This window comes from Carassius carassius, chromosome 31 (genome assembly GCF_963082965.1).
Source record: "Carassius carassius chromosome 31, fCarCar2.1, whole genome shotgun sequence".
NCBI classification, from domain to species: Eukaryota; Metazoa; Chordata; class Actinopteri; order Cypriniformes; family Cyprinidae; genus Carassius; species Carassius carassius.
In genome coordinates, this window is record NC_081785.1 from 13,501,807 (window position 1) to 13,517,598 (window position 15,792).

At 42.0% G+C, this 15,792-nt stretch overlaps 1 protein-coding gene and 2 long non-coding RNA genes across 3 annotated transcripts in view; all 3 read left to right on the forward strand.

The window, feature by feature from the left end:
• Positions 1-15,792, forward strand: part of LOC132111917 (HEAT repeat-containing protein 5A-like) — a 32,923-nt gene that overhangs the window by 13,821 nt on the left and 3,310 nt on the right. The window contains exons 9-16 of the mRNA XM_059519536.1: positions 1,228-1,333; positions 6,963-7,074; positions 7,391-7,536; positions 11,747-11,970; positions 12,126-12,130; positions 12,413-12,735; positions 14,847-14,955; positions 15,038-15,229. Of these exons, the coding sequence (XP_059375519.1) occupies positions 1,228-1,333; positions 6,963-7,074; positions 7,391-7,536; positions 11,747-11,970; positions 12,126-12,130; positions 12,413-12,735; positions 14,847-14,955; positions 15,038-15,229 (1,217 nt within the window). The remainder of the gene's footprint in view (positions 1-1,227; positions 1,334-6,962; positions 7,075-7,390; positions 7,537-11,746; positions 11,971-12,125; positions 12,131-12,412; positions 12,736-14,846; positions 14,956-15,037; positions 15,230-15,792) is intronic.
• LOC132111592 (uncharacterized) lies at positions 1,716-2,279 on the forward strand. The gene is made up of 3 exons (XR_009424827.1): positions 1,716-1,834; positions 1,969-2,158; positions 2,265-2,279. It is a non-coding gene; the product is annotated as an uncharacterized LOC132111592 (long non-coding RNA).
• Positions 6,733-15,224, forward strand: LOC132111590 (uncharacterized). Its single transcript, XR_009424825.1, has 4 exons — positions 6,733-7,187; positions 7,391-7,562; positions 14,847-14,955; positions 15,038-15,224. It is a non-coding gene; the product is annotated as an uncharacterized LOC132111590 (long non-coding RNA).

Sequence of the window (15,792 nt, forward strand, 5' to 3'; positions counted from 1 at the left end):
TAAGCTTCATAATGCTTCACATGTGCAAATGAACAGGTAATGAATGAATGATGATGAATAGTTAAAATTCTCAGATGAAGTTGGCTATTTACTAGTTTGTTTCCCTCAACTCTATAGTGGCTTTCATTTTCCTAATGATGCATTCCAATTCATGAATGATTTATGTAGTTTTATGTTTGTTTTATGTTACATTCACTAAAATGTGAATGTACTAATGTTAACCAACATAACATTTTAAAGATATTCAGATTGTTAGGATTAAATGATACTTTTACTGATAGTGAATGCTTGTGGGAACTGGCCTTGATGAGGTCCAGAGACGTTTTTGAAGCACTTTCTTATGCAGCCTAGCCAAATTTACATCCAGACATCTGCATGCATTAGTATAATTGGGGTTTGTTCTGGCCCTGTCCCATGCATTATTAAACATAGCAGTGGAGAGAAAATTATTCTGATCATATGGGGCCATCAGTCCACTTGCAGTGTATCTGTCATCCCACTAGCAGCTTGTCTAGATTATTTTTTTTAAATGTTTGTTTTATTGTTAGAAGTGCAACAAAGATAACATGCTTTTTGAATCTATATTTTTACAGTTTTACAATTTTATATCTGTTTTAAAGAGGATTTTTAGAGAAGAACAGCTTTGGAATCATAAACAACTAATTTTTTTAAATATAATGGATAGATGAATGACTGAAATAATGTCAGTATGCTTTAATCGTGGTATTTTCATTAAAAAAAATAGTTTAGATTTCATAAACCACATGACAATGCCCTTTTCAGGTATCTAGTGAATTAAATACTTGCATTTACACCTTTTTTATTTTCACTTATTTTCTTTTAATTTAGGTCTTTGTGGATGATTATGATTGAAAATTAATACGCCTCACAGTGCAAAACATTTACCATGAAGGAATGCTAAAAGCCAAAAATCTGTAACTATAAGTAAATCTAGGCATCCAAACATTGTGATGTATGGTATGGATATTTATTTTAAGTTGTTATTTATTATTAGTGGTTTTAGAGTTTAATTTGTCATTTGCTTTATCTAGTTCTCACTTAATCTAAATGATGTAACTGTGGCATAAACAGTTCACCCAAATATATCCAATATCAACAAAGTCTGTAATATTGGCTGATAAACTGGTACATACATATAATGCATCCCTAGGGAAAATAAGATATTGCAGTAGTTGAACAGTACATCTGTTGTATTTACCGTCTCAGGGCTCAGTTCCTAGAGCAGTTCTGTGAGTTTGTGCATCAGCTGAAAGGAGCCCGGCTGGAGACTGTTCAAATCCATGTAGCTGCTGCTTTCTGCTGCACTTTGAAGGTAAGAAGCCATTTAAAATCTCTGCATTCACACCATGTTAAGACACTTTGTTTCTCTCCCCCTGTCCTTTTTTTGCCATATAGTGTTTGGCATCAAGTCGGAGGGAATTGGGGTCAGAGGAGGTTCAAAGACCAGCACTCTCTCTCCTATTGGGGGCGCTAGAGGGCCCAAACCCTCTGTTGTGTTGCATGGCTGCAGAGGGTTTAGTTAGGCTTGTGCAAGTTCTTAATGACCCCAGTTTCACTGTTTCCATCACACTTATGAGCTTTGACAAGTGCGTGCATGACAAGTTGAGTGTAAAAAAATAATATGGTTTTGAAATTAATGTAAATGTGTTTTAGACTAAAGACAGCGAGTGATGCCATCACACACACAGGTCATGCTTTGGCACTCAGCGCAGTCTACCATTACCTTAGTGGGATTAGCTCCCCTCAGTACCTTAGTGCCTGTGTTGGGGTCCTGTTCACCCTGTCCCAGGACAGGACCTCACCTGAAGTTCAGGTTCACAGACCACATGACTGTTTATTATCACTATAATAAATAAATCAGGATACCATTGATGTGCTTTCTTATATAGAGGGTTGTCAGGAAGACCAATGCACTAACCTTTCACTGAACTATTTGCATGTATGCAGATGTGGGCTGTCCATGCTCTTTTCATGGTTGTGGATCTAGCAGGCCCTTTGTACCACAGTCACTTGGAGGCTTGTTTCAATCTGCTGCTACCTTTGCTGCTCTCAACGCCACATACACATGTGGAAGTACAGCAAAGCCTGGGCCGCTGATTTAACGCCCTCATCACCTCCATGGGACATGATATGCAAGGTGCTCACATTTATTTACCCATAAACACACTCACACATTGTCATCATGCAGGTGAGACCTTTACACACTCTTTTCTCTCTGCTCATTTAATGTAAACTGTCCCCAGGTGAGGGTGCAGGTGAGGCCAATTCAATCGCTTGCCTCCAGCAGCTGCATATGTTTGCGCCACGCTTTGTCAATCTAGCCAGCCTGGTGCCCAGTCTCTGAGTACATCATCAATGTTTTCGGCTTTCTTGTACAGGAAGTCTTATTGGATTTTTCTTTGTTGGTATGTTTTGTCTGTCTCTCTGCTGTCAGGCCATTTTATTCCCTTCCCTTTGTTTGCACTTCATATTCCCTTTTTTCTCTTGCGTCTCTCTGTGTAATTACGCTCTGTTGTCGTCCTGTCATTTTTCCCAGTGTGAAACTAACTCAAGAAGGGTCTGGTTTTGAGCTTCAGCAGAAGACATTGGCACTGCCTCTATCTGCAGGGCTAATGCCAAGGATTAGGTTTGCTTGGCTTGTTCTTTTCTAACACTGACCACCCACACAGTGCACATGACATTCACATCCACAGCTGTGGGCTCATGCCAATTCAAGCAATTAGCTTTATTACTATGAGAGTGTCACGGTTGGTAAACCGTGATCTCAGGGTTTTGCACTTTGTGGGTGAAGTCTGTGTGTTACGCGTCAGCACTGATTAGTTTGTGGGTGTCTCCGCTAATTGTCATCAGCAACAGCTGTCACTCATTACTCATCCCTATATATTGGCTTGTCTAGCGTCTTGTGTTTGTGAGAGCGTTGTTCAATGTATGTAACCTATGTTTGCTTTCTTGTGTGTTTCTGCGTTGGATGTCTGTGTCTCCCCGGAACCCCGTCCACTCTACGCACATCACCAACAAGCAACTTCACTTACCTTCGGCTCGCTTCCCCGCAGTTCCTGTGTCACCCTCTCCTGCTGCCAACTCATCTCCGCCATCCGGATACTTCACCCACCTGCACCATCCTGGACAGTGTATTCCTCTCAGCTTCATCTTTGTGTCTTGTTGTCGTCTTGTACATTGTCTTCATTAAACTGTGTTAAACTCGCACTTGCTTCCTGCCACTCCTTCACCCAGTCATTACAGAACGCTCTCCGAGCCTCCGTACTCACAAAATTGGATTTACGTAATGCTTATCATTTGGTCCGCATAAGGAAGGGGGATGGATGGAAAACCGCCTTTAACACCCCTAGAGGGCACTTTGTATATTTGGTGATGCTGTTCGGGCTCTCCAACTTGCCAGGGGTTTTCCAAGCACTCTTTAATGACGTGTTGAGAGACATGGTAGATCAGTTTATGTATGTTTACCTGGATGACATACTGATTTTTTCTGCATCTCTCCAGGAACATGTGCAACACGTCAGACGAGTGCTCCAGAGATTACTCGAGAATGGACTTTTTGTCAAGGCGGAGAAATGCGTATTCCATGCACAGTCTGTCCCCTTCCTAGGGTATATTGTCTCGTCTGAGGGAATACATATGGATCCTGACAAAGTTAAGGCTGTGATAGATTGGCCATCTCCAGATTCCTGTAAGGCCCTACAGCGGTTTCTGGGGTTCGCCAATTTCTTTCAACGTTTTATTCATAATTTCAGCCAACTAGTCTCACCTCTGACTGCCTTGACCTCCCCCAGTACTCCGTTCAGGTGCTCGGATGCAGCCGAGACTGCATTTACCAACCTCAAGAGCCGCTTCGTTTCGGCTCCCATCCTTGTAGCCCCTGATCCCACACAGCAGTTCGTGGTGGAGGTCGACACATCAGAGGTGGGGGTAGGAGCAGTTCTTTCCCAACGTGCTGCCTCGGACGATAAGATGCATCCCTGCGCGTTTTTCTCACATCGTTTATCTCCTGCTGAACACAATTATGACATTGGTAACAGAGAATTGTTGGCTGTCAAATTAGCTTTAGAGGAGGGGCGTCACTGGTTGGAAGGGTCAGGGGTACCTTTCATTGTTTGGACCGATCACAAGAATTTAGAGTACATTAGAACTGCCAAAAGACTCAATTCCAGGCAGGCTCGGTGGGCACTTTTTTTCGGTCATTTTGATTTTACTCTGTCGTACCGCCCGGGTTCCAAAAATGTCAAACCCGATTCTTTGTTACGTCTTTTTGATCCTTCCGCATGCCCGGTGACTCCCAAGTGTATTTTACCTGAGAAAATAGTCGTCTCAGCACTCGTATGGGAGGTCGAATCGAAGGTCAAGAAGGCCTTAGAAGGGGTAACGCCTCCGCCCGGATGCCCACCGAATCGTTTATTTGTGCCAGAGGAGTTACGGTCCGAAGTTATTCAGTGGGGTCACTGCTCTAACGTTACTTGTCATCCAGGGATAAGCCGAACCAAGGGTTTAGTTAAGCAACGATTCTGGTGGCCACTTATGGCTCGTGACGTCCACGATTTTGTTTTGGCTTGCTCAGTTTGCGCCAGTGGTAAGTCATCTAACCGGCCTCCAGATGGGCTTCTTCAACCGCTGTCTGTCCCTTCGAGACCCTGGTCACATATTGCTCTAGATTTTGTGACCGCCCTCCCGCCCTCTAATGGCATGATGGTCATTTTGACCGTAGTGGACCGGTTCTCGAAGGCGGCACATTTCATTCCCTTGCCCAAATTACCTACAGCCAAGGAGACAGCGGTCACTGTCCTAGATCACGTCTTTCAGTTACATGGCCTCCCGGTAGACGTGGTTTCTGACAGGGGATCCCAATTCATATCCAAATTTTGGAAGGAGTTTTGTAAATTGTTAGGAGCGACGGTTAGTCTGTCTTCGGGTTATCATCCCCAGAGTAACGGGCAGTCTGAGCGAGCCAACCAAGATTTAGAGAGAACGTTGCGATGTTTACTCTCCAAGAATCCTTCTTCCTGGAGCCAACAACTCTCTATGGTGGAGTACGCTCACAATTCGTTACCAGTGTCAGCCACGGGCCTCTCTCCGTTTCAGTGAAGCTTAGGTTACCAGCCACCGGTTTTTCCTAGTCTGGAGTCTGAAGTCGCGGTCCCCTCCGCTCACGCTTTTGTCCAGAGGTGCCACCGCACCTGGACCAGAGCCCGCGAGACTCTGCTCCGGATGAGGGAGCGCACTAAGGCCAAGGCCGATTGCCACCGGTCAAAGCCTCCCGTTTACGTCGTGGGTCAAAAAGTGTGGCTTTTTACTAACAATATTCCTCCGCTCCGTTTCTAACAAATTAGCTCCCAAATTTATTGGCCCGTTTCCTGTCACCAAGATCATTAGTCCGGTGACAGTCCGCCTCAAACTACCTCCAGCGTACAGGAGAATTAATCCCGCCTTCCATGTGTCCAAAATTAAACCCGTGTTTTATTTACGTATTAATCCGCCTACCCCAGTTCCCCCACCGCCGCGTCTCATAGATGGGGAACCTACTTATTCGGTGAATCGTATTCTGGACTCGAGACGGAGGGGACGAGGATTACAGTACTTGGTGGACTGGGAAGGTTACGGTCCGGAGGAGAGGAGTTGGGTACCTGCTAGGGACATACTGGATCACTCCCTTATTGATGATTATAATCAGCAGGTAGGCCCTTCTGGGAACTCCAGGAGGCGTTCTTAGAGGGGGGGGGGGTGTACTGTCACGGTTGGTAAACCGTGATCTCAGGGTTTTGCACTTTGTGGGTGAAGTCTGTGTGTTACGCGTCAGCACTGATTAGTTTGTGGGCGTCTCCACTAATTGTCATCAGCAACAGCTGTCACTCATTACTCATCCCTATATATTGGCTTGTCTAGCGTCTTGTGTTCGTGAGAGCGTTGTTTCATGTATGTAACCTATGTTTGCTTTCTTGTGTGTTTCTGCGTTGGATGTCTGTGTCTCCCCGGAACCCCGTCCACTCTACGCACATCACCAACAAGCAACTTCACTTACCTTCGGCTCGCTTCCCCGCAGTTCCTGTGTCACCCTCTCCTGCTGCCAACTCATCTCCGCCATCCGGATACTTCACCCACCTGCACCATCCTGGACAGTGTATTCCTCGCAGCTTCATCTTTGTGTCTTATTGTCGTCTTGTATCATTGTCTTCATTAAACTGTGTTAAACTCGCACATGCTTCCTGCCACTCCTTCACCCAGTCGTTACAGAGAGCTTCAGTCCATTGCTCTCTCTCTCTCTCTCTCTCTCTCTCTCTCTCTCTCTCTCTCTCTCTGTTCCTCACACAACCGGGTGCACACACACACTCACAAGTTTAGACTTTGTTAGACAGTATTTGAGAAAAAACACACTGTTTTACAAAACTGTTTTTCAAACAGTTTGCTCGTCACATCATTTAAAGCTCAAAACAAGCCTTGACAGTAGCCCTGCTGTCCCTTTCTTTGTCTGAGCTTTTAAGTTTTATATTATTATAAATAATATTATGATATAATATCAGAGGTGTGCTGTATGAATAAATAATTTCAGCTAGTTTTTATTTCATTTCATTTCATTTTTTATGCCACCCAACACCAATGTCTCATATCTATTCTTCTGTTATTGATTCACAACTCATCGTTCCTAGTCGTAAGACCATACTAATATCAAGATCTTATGTTACTTTTAATTCCATGTGTAAAATTTAATCTCAGGACACTTTATCTCCTTTATCTTAAGTGAAATATGTTTTAATCCTATTCAGGATTCAGGAAAAGGCCTTGGGATTGGCTTAAAATGTTGTGAACTTTGTGTACAGGCTCATGACAAATTCCTTTTGTTTTTATCAGTGTTTTGTTAGTTTGACTTGCAAAGAGTTGCGTCCTTTGAGTATTTAGTTTTTCATGGTCTTATTGTTACGACTCGGCTGCAGCTGCTGCTGAAGAAACTCAACAGAAGGAGGATGGAGATCGATGACGACTCCTCTGCATTCCTCGCAAAGTCTGAATCCAGCGGCCCCTTCAATAACCTGCGCTGGTCCACTCGTGTGTTTTCCATGGAGTGTGTGTGTGTTGTATAATAGCACAGTGTGAGAATGGAGACAGGGCTCACTTCAACATGACACTTGCTCAAGAACAGCGTTTACATGAATCTGCAGGTTAGACACATCACTTCTGTTGTTAGAATTTTTTTTTTTTCATTTCCATTCTTATCCAAACTGCTTGTGTATTTGCTGTAACTGTATACTGGGATGTCTTTCTTGATGTGTTCAGTAAATCACTGGATCTTAGCGCCACCTTCTGGATTGATTTATATACATTTGTTAACACTGTTAATACCAGCACCCCTTCTGTCTCTCAGATTTCCTGGTTCTACACTTGGCGGACCGCATGGCTCTCATAGCAGCCACAGACCACAGCGATCAGCTCCGACTGGCTGGTTTACAAACACTGCTGGTCATTATCCAGAAATTCTTCAGTGTGCCAGAGCCCGAGTTCCCTGGACATGTCATTCTGGAGTAATATCAAGCAATGTGAGCATGAATCAGCCAGTATTAAAATCAACTTTGCACACTTTCATATGCCCAGAAAAGTGTTGAAAGAAAACAATTGCTTGGCTAGAACAAACATGAACATTGATTGGCAAATCAATTAAATAGGATATTTCCTAAATGCCTTTGAATTAATGATCGTTATTGCAAATGTAATTGTAGGAAGCAGGCCCCTGCAAACTGTTTATTTATTTTTATGTATGGACCCTTTTTTCTCACATTTTTATTGATTGATTGGTTGTGCTGAAATTTCCTAAACATACCACTTCTGGTTCTCAACTTCAACTTCAGGAGAAGATTGATGGAAAATATCAACAGAAACCCCAACTTCATCACATCTTATAATATATGTAATATTATATGTTATTTTATAGGAAGTTAAATTAATTGTGTATAAATAAAAAGATATCTAATTCAAAATAACATTTTGTTGAATTATCATTATTATTATTCAATTTAATCATTATTAAATTATTAGTTATAGGGACAAATGTAGCTTTTCCAGTTTCAGACAAACATTATGAGAACTTCGTTGCATCACCAGTTGTTTATATATTTTGAAGACCGCTAAACTAGAGGATATTTGAACTTTATGTTTTTAGCTGTAGAGTAAAGCTGTTATTCTTAGAACCCCCCAGAAGTACCTGAGCTTATTCATCAGTCTCTTGTTACTTAGTGCATGTGCATGTCTGTGTGCATGCATGTGAGAAAATGTATCACTTAAACTACATTAGGTTATCTGTGTGCATAGTGGGGGGCCTCGTTTCAAACAGTGATGTGAAGCATCTAAGCTATATTTTATATTACCATTCTCCCAGCCACTATTATAAGATGCATCCTTGGAACAGTATTGAAACAGGTACAGTGTGTTATGGGCACCTATTGACTTATTCACACTCTTGTTTTTTATTTGAAAGAAATTTTTGTATAGACATCCAAACATAGGCACAACTGTTATGATTCCCTCCACTACCTGTGGTGGCTCTGTTTTCCTCTATTAATTGTTTGGCTATGTGGCAATATGTATTCATGTGTTATTGTGTGCAGGTGTGATTTGTAACGAGTGGGTGGAGAGACACCCTTTAAAAGCAGAGGCACTCCATGGAGAGAGGGAGATGACTTGGGTTCGAGGCAGCTACCATGCTTGTTGATCTTCCTGCAAATTATGTTTCATTGTAGTTAATCTTCCTTTTGTTTTGGGTTTTGGCAATTGTCTAATAAATACCCTAGATAAATGAGTCCAACTGACTTTGTAGTCACTTTATGTTATGATCAGTCTGCCTGACTATAACATATGGGGGTTCGTCCGTTTTGAATCGTAGGAAGTAGTTTGTTTTGTGAGCGACTGGTTGGTGAGTACCATCACTTTTCTGGGTAGAGGAGCGTGCACCTCAATAAGTAAGTCGTCGGGCAGACACTGAGTCTGCCACTTTATTATTTTTGTTTTATTATTTTTGGTGGTATCCTTAGTCGGTACGTTTCGGGGGTTGTGATAGACTGCGTAATCGGTCTGCTACATCCTCACGAGTTTAACGTTTAATGTACACCGGGTAGGGGGATCCACTGAAGACTAGTAAGGCTAAGTTTAGTTTTTTTTTTTGATAGGTAAGTAGGGTTTTGGGTGTAGCAGTGAATCTCCCAGTCCTTTGGTACTCACTTAGTTTTTCTGTCGCTTTAGTGATTTAATAGTGCACTGCAGGAAGTAGTGTTTAAGCAGGTGGAGGTGTTTTAGCCCATTCATGTGTCTAACTTTCCCTCAACTTGTCAGTATTGTGGCGTGGTGGTGTTATGTTAAAAGTTGTGGTCATTTTGGGGTTAGCAGCCTGTAGTTTTTTTTTGTTTTGCTTATTTTGGGTTTCAAAATTTTTCGTTTAGTCATGTCTACAGTTCAAGAGTTTGCTGAAAAACCTTCTGTAGAGGCGTTTAATAATCTTAAAAAAGATCAACTTTTTGAATTGGCTACTTATTATTAAATTGAGTTGTCTGCTTCCGAAAAACGCCTTAAAGATAGCATTAAAACAGTTCTGCTACCAGTTTTGGTAGAGAAGAGGGTTTTGCCTCCTGTTGATATGAGAGATTCTATCCGGTTGAAAGAGCTTTCTATTCGAGAGAGAGAGTTAGACAATGAGAGAGAAGCGTTGCGTTTAAAAGTTTCTGAGAATGAGTTAGAAATGAAACGCTTAGAGTTAAGAGCTAGACAGGAAAATATTGATCTCAGTTACACCGGGTCTTTTGATGTGAGTAAAAACATTAGGCTTGTACCACCGTTCATCGAGAAAGATGTAGAGAAATTTTTTCTGCGTTTTGAGAAAGTTGCATCTACTTTAAATTGGTCGAAAGGTGTTTGGACTTTATTAATTCAGTCAGTTTTAACTGGCAGGGCACAAGAAGTGTATTCTTCACTTTCACTGGAGCAAAGTAAAGACGATGATGTGGTTAAAGCCGCTATTCTTTGTTGTTACCAACTAGTCCCAGAAGCTTATCGACCGCGCTTTCGTCGATGTGAGAAAACTGAAGATCAGACTTATATCGAGTTTGCTCGTGAGAAAGAGGCTTTATTTGATCGATGGTGTTCGTCAAGTGAGGTAGACAGCCAGACGAAGTTGCGAGCTTTGATTCTGGTGGAGGAATTTATAAACTGTTTGCCTGATGTTGCAGCTACTTACCTAAATGAACATAAAGTCAGTTCTCTGCATGAAGCTGCTGTTTTGGCAGATGAATTTGTTTTGACCCATCATATCTTTAAAGATAGATATAAGTCTGGAGGTTTATCTCCAAAACATAGCTATGCTGCCGTCCATTCTTCCAGTAGTCCAGAGCAAGCTTGTTTTTATTGTAAGAAGCCTGGGCACTTGGTGGCAGACTGTCCAGTGCTGAAAAAAAAACAAGCTGCAAAAGGCTTTGGGTTGATTAAAGCGTCTCCACATTTTACTTCGCCCTGTCTTGAATTTTCAAGCGATGTAAAGACTGGCTATGAACCATTCCTTAGTGATGGTTTTGTCTCGTTGCCTGATGATGATAATTTAATTCCTGTACGCATTTTGCGTGACACTGGTGCTGCACAATCATTCATTTTGAAAGGAGTTTTGCCTTTGTCTGAGACAACAAAAAGTGGCACCAGTGTATTAGTTCGTGGCTTTGAGATGGGCTTTACTGTTGTTCCACTTCACCAAATCTTGTTCAAATCTAGCGTAGTCACCGGCCATGTTGCGGTTGGTGTTCGGGAATCTCTGCCCATTCCTGGCGTGTCTTTTATTTTAGGCAATGATTTAGCAGGTGGTAATGTGTGGAACCGAGTGAGTTCGGAAATTCTCCCTCAAGTTGTTACCGTGCCTAAAATAGCCGACCATGAGTGTGTAGAGAAAAATCCTGATGTTTTTCCTGCATGCGCGATTACTCGTGCTATGTCGAGGAAAGGAGGGCGCTCTATTTCTCCTGTTGAATATGAACTATCCGATTCTTTCTTTGTGAATCTTGAGTCTGAGACGTTTCCTGAGTCATCGGCTATTGATCTATCTAGGCCTGATAAGAAAATGAATCAAATCATGACGGAGCCTGCGTGCTTGTCACGCACAAAGTTGATTGCTGCTCAAAAAGCTGATGTGTCGTTGGTCTCTTTATTCCGCTCTGCCTCATCTGATATTAACGTTGATGAGGAACTACAATGTTTTTTCTTTCAGGATGGAGTTTTAATGAGGAAATGGAGGCCTTACAATGTGTCAGACCATGGTAACTCTGTTTATCAGATTGTAGTACCCGTTGAGTACAGAGATAAAATCTTGAGTGTAGCTCATGACTGCGTAGCTGGTCATATGGGAGTCGCTAAAACACTAAACCGTGTTAGTCAACATTTTTACTGGCCAGGGTTGAAGCGGGATGTAGCTAATTTTTGTAAAACTTATAAGGTCTGCCAGGTGGTTGGCAAACCCAACCAGAAAATCCCTCCTGCTCCTCTATATCCCATTCCTGTGTTGGCTCCACCATTTGATCATGTCATTGTTGATATTGTTGGTCCACTTGTGCGTTCCACGAGTGGATATCAATATCTGTTAAAAATGATGTGTGCAGCTACTCGTTTTCCGGAGGCTATTCCTCTGCGAAAAATTTCTGCCAAGGTGGTCTTAAAGGAGTTGTTAAAGTTTTTCTCTGTGTTTGGTCTGCCAAAGATCATTCAGACTGATCGTGGATCGAATTTCATGTCTCGTGTGTTCACCCGTGTTTTGAAACAGCTCAGCATACAACATAATGTTTCCAGTGCCTATCATCCGGAAAGCCAGGGGGCGCTGGAACGCTATCATCAAACGTTGAAGAGCATGTTGCGGCATATTGCCTTGAGACTGGTAAGGATTGGGCAGATGCAGTTCCCTGGCTGCTGTTTGCCTGTAGAGAGGTGAGACAGGAGTCACTTGGATTTAGTCCTGCTGATCTTGTTTTTGCACATACCATACGAGGTCCATTGGCTGTATTAAAAGATCAGTTTTTAAATGAACTTCCTGCAAAAGACATTCTGAGTTATGTGTTACATTCACGTTCTCGTTTACACAGAGCCCGTGAGTTAGCCCATGAAAATCTTGAGAGAGCACAAGACAAGATGAAAATTTGGTATGATCGTAAGACCACAGATCGACATTTTGAGGTGGGTGATAAAGTACTTATGTTACTCCCCATTCCTGGATCTGCTCTACAAGCTCGTTTTACTGGTCCATATCTGGTAATGCATAAAGTTTCTGACCGCGATTATGTAATAGCCACTCCAGATCGACGGCAGCAGAAGCGCCTGTGTCACATTAATATGTTGAAGCCTTATTTTGAGCGTGCTTCTGTTTGCCTAGGTTCATCTCCAGCTGAGCTGGGGTCGGATTTGTCGAGGCCTACGAGTGATAAGTCCATGCTGTTGTCTGTTGTGGTGGAAGAGAGTGATGAAACTGAAAGTAATCCACCTCGTGCTCTAATTGAGGGTCGTCTTAACAACACTAAAATGCTCTCAGTTTTAGCTGATCACCTCCCACACCTCACCGATTTTGAGAAGACTGACATTTTGGACGTTGTTCGCCAATTTCCAGAGTTGTTTAATGATGTTCCAAAACAAACTCACCTTATTGAGCATGACATTGATGTGGGAACAACAACACCAATCAAGCAACATCCGTACAGGGTAAACCCTTTGAAACGTGCCGTGTTAAAGAAAGAAGTAGAGTACATGCTTGAAAATAACATTGCGGAACCAAGCAGGAGTCCATGGAGTTCTCCATGTCTATTGGTGGCAAAGCCTGATGGAACGTTTCGGTTTTGTACTGATTATCGGCGTGTTAACGCAGTTACTAGACCTGATTGTTACCCGTTGCCCAGGTTGAATGCTTGTATTGATCAGGTGGGTTCTGCAGTTTTTGGTAGCAAGTTTGACTTGCTGAAAGGCTATTGGCAGATTCCCCTCACCAGTCGAGCAAGAGAAATATCTGCATTTGTTACCCCCGACGACTTCCTGAATTATCACGTTATGGCTTTTGGAATGCGCAATGCTCCTGCAACGTTCCAGCGATTAATAAATACAGTGCTGTCTGGCATGTCTGGCTGTGAGGCCTATTTGGACGATGTGGTCCTTTATAGTGCGTCATGGCCAGAACATGTTCAGCAGATCCGAGAGCTATTTTGTCTACTGTCCTCAGCCAATTTGACTATCAATTTGGCTAAATGCGAGATCGGTAAAGCAACAGTCACTTATTTGGGTAGAGTAGTAGGAGGTGGTCAAGTGCGTGCTTTGGATGCCAAAGTTTCAGCTATTTGTAGTTTTCCTCCTCCTGCTGATCGTCGTGAGTTACGCAGATTTCTTGGTATGGTGGGCTACTACCGAGCGTTTTGCAAGAATTTCTCATCTGTAGTAGCTCCATTGACTAATTTACTTAGTCCAAAGGTGGTATATCAGTGGTCTGACCAGTGTCAAAGTGCCTTTGAAAATGCAAAGGCATTGCTTATTTCAGCTCCTGTGTTGGCTGCTCCTGACTTTGCGAACCCTTTCTTTTTAATGGTTGACGCGAGTGATCAAGGTGCTGGCGCTGTTCTCCTCCAAGAAGGAGTGGAGCACGTCCATCACCCTGTTTGCTACTTCTCTAAGAAGTTTAATCAACATCAACGGTGGTACTCCACCATCGAAAAGGAGACACTGGCCCTGGTTCTTGCTGTCCAACACTTTGAAGTATATCTGGGTGCATCAGGTAGAACGATCGTATATAGTGATCATGACCCCCTGAAGTTCCTAAGCCGGATGAGAAATGCCAATCAACGTCTGATGCGGTGGAGTTTGATCTTGCAGCCTTTTAACATTGAGGTCAAGCATATCCATGGTACTGATAACGTCTTGGCAGATGCCTTATCTAGAGTACCTTAGTCCAGTATTTCTGTTTACCGTTAATTGGTAACGTATGGTCGCAATTTTTTTTTTAAATTATGTTTCTTGTTTATATTTTGATTATGGAGACTGGAGTCACCATTTTGGTGTGGGGGTGTGTTATGTCCCTCCACTACCTGTGGTGGCTCTGTTTTCCTCTATTAATTGTTTGGCTATGTGGCAATATGTATTCATGTGTTATTGTGTGCAGGTGTGATTTGTAACGAGTGGGTGGAGAGACACCCTTTAAAAGCAGAGGCACTCCATGGAGAGAGGGAGATGACTTGGGTTCGAGGCAGCCACCATGCTTGTTGATCTTGCAAATTATGTTTCATTGTAGTTAATCTTCCTTTTGTTTTGGGTTTTGGCAATTGTCTAATAAATACCCTAGATAAATGAGTCCAACTGACTTTGTAGTCACTTTATGCTATGATCAGTCTGCCTGACAATAACAACAACTTATCTACAATACTTATTTTAGCATAAACTTTTAGATCAGAAGATCTCTAAGGCAAACATTTGATTGGGCTGTTTTAAATACTGAATGTTGTTTGATGTTGTAGGTTGGAGCTGCACTCCCTCCTAAAGTCTGCCAGGTGTGCTGTTTAAAGAACTTAACCATTGTTATCTATAATGATGCACTTTTCTGTTCCTTTGCATTTACCAGCAAATACCATGTAACCCAACACACTGTTTCAAATCTTAAGCTACATATTTTGTCACGGTCAAATTTGGGCATCCCAAATATGTTCCTTTTGTAGCATGAAAATTCCCAAAACAATCTTTTACACTTTAACCTCTTGAACCTGCTTCATGCTTGTTTTCAAATACCTCGAGTTCCCGTGGGTTCACTTGACCTAGTTTCTTTTGTTGCCATTCAGGTTTGCAGTGCATGGATCGCCAGTGGGGTCATCAGCGACCTGCGTGACCTGAGAAGGGTACATCAGCTTCTGGCTTCCTCTCTCGCCAAAGCTCAAAGCCTGGGACGAGGTACTGAACACCATCACACAAATATTAATTTTGTTAATTTTCCCACTCACCTGTGTCTGAGTAAATCTATGTGTCTGTACAGGTGTATATCACAGTGGTACAGGGCTCCAGGCAGCCATCTTCAGCAGCAGAATGATGAGGCTGGGACTGCAGGTCCAGCAGGGGCTGGTTTGCTCAAACTGGTCCAGACTGAGCCGCCTGTGGCTGGCTGCCCTTCAGGACCATGCCCTGCTCACCCTGCCCTCACAATACTCCAGTCAGCTCCCCTCCACAGGTCACCACTCACACTCTGTTTCTCAGATTACACACCTACTTAATGGAAAATAAGTAGATATACTTCTTTACTTTCAAATTTGATATTAGTGTTATGAAAAATAACTGTCTAATTTATGTGCTTCTAGTGCAAACAGATAAATATAAATGAATAAAAACTGGCTATTTGCAAAAAGATTGTCCAACCTTGTCGGCCAAAAACTCATACTATTGTTAAATTTAGGATTCTTTGATGAATTGTTCAAAAGAACAACATTTATTTGAAAAATAACTCTTTTATGATACTACAAGTTTCTTTACTGTCACTTGGGATCAATTTAATGCATCCTTACTGAGTAAAGGTTTAATATATATATATATATATATATATATATATATATATATATATATATATATATATATATATTACTGAACCCAAACTTTTGAATAGTAGTTTAAATGTTTAATTTTAAAATGGTAATTCAGATTATGCAGATTATTTTATTACCATTTAAACAATAGTGGATTGATTGATTATTTTTTTTTATGTACCTTGTTTAGAGCAATTTTATGTGAGTTCTAACA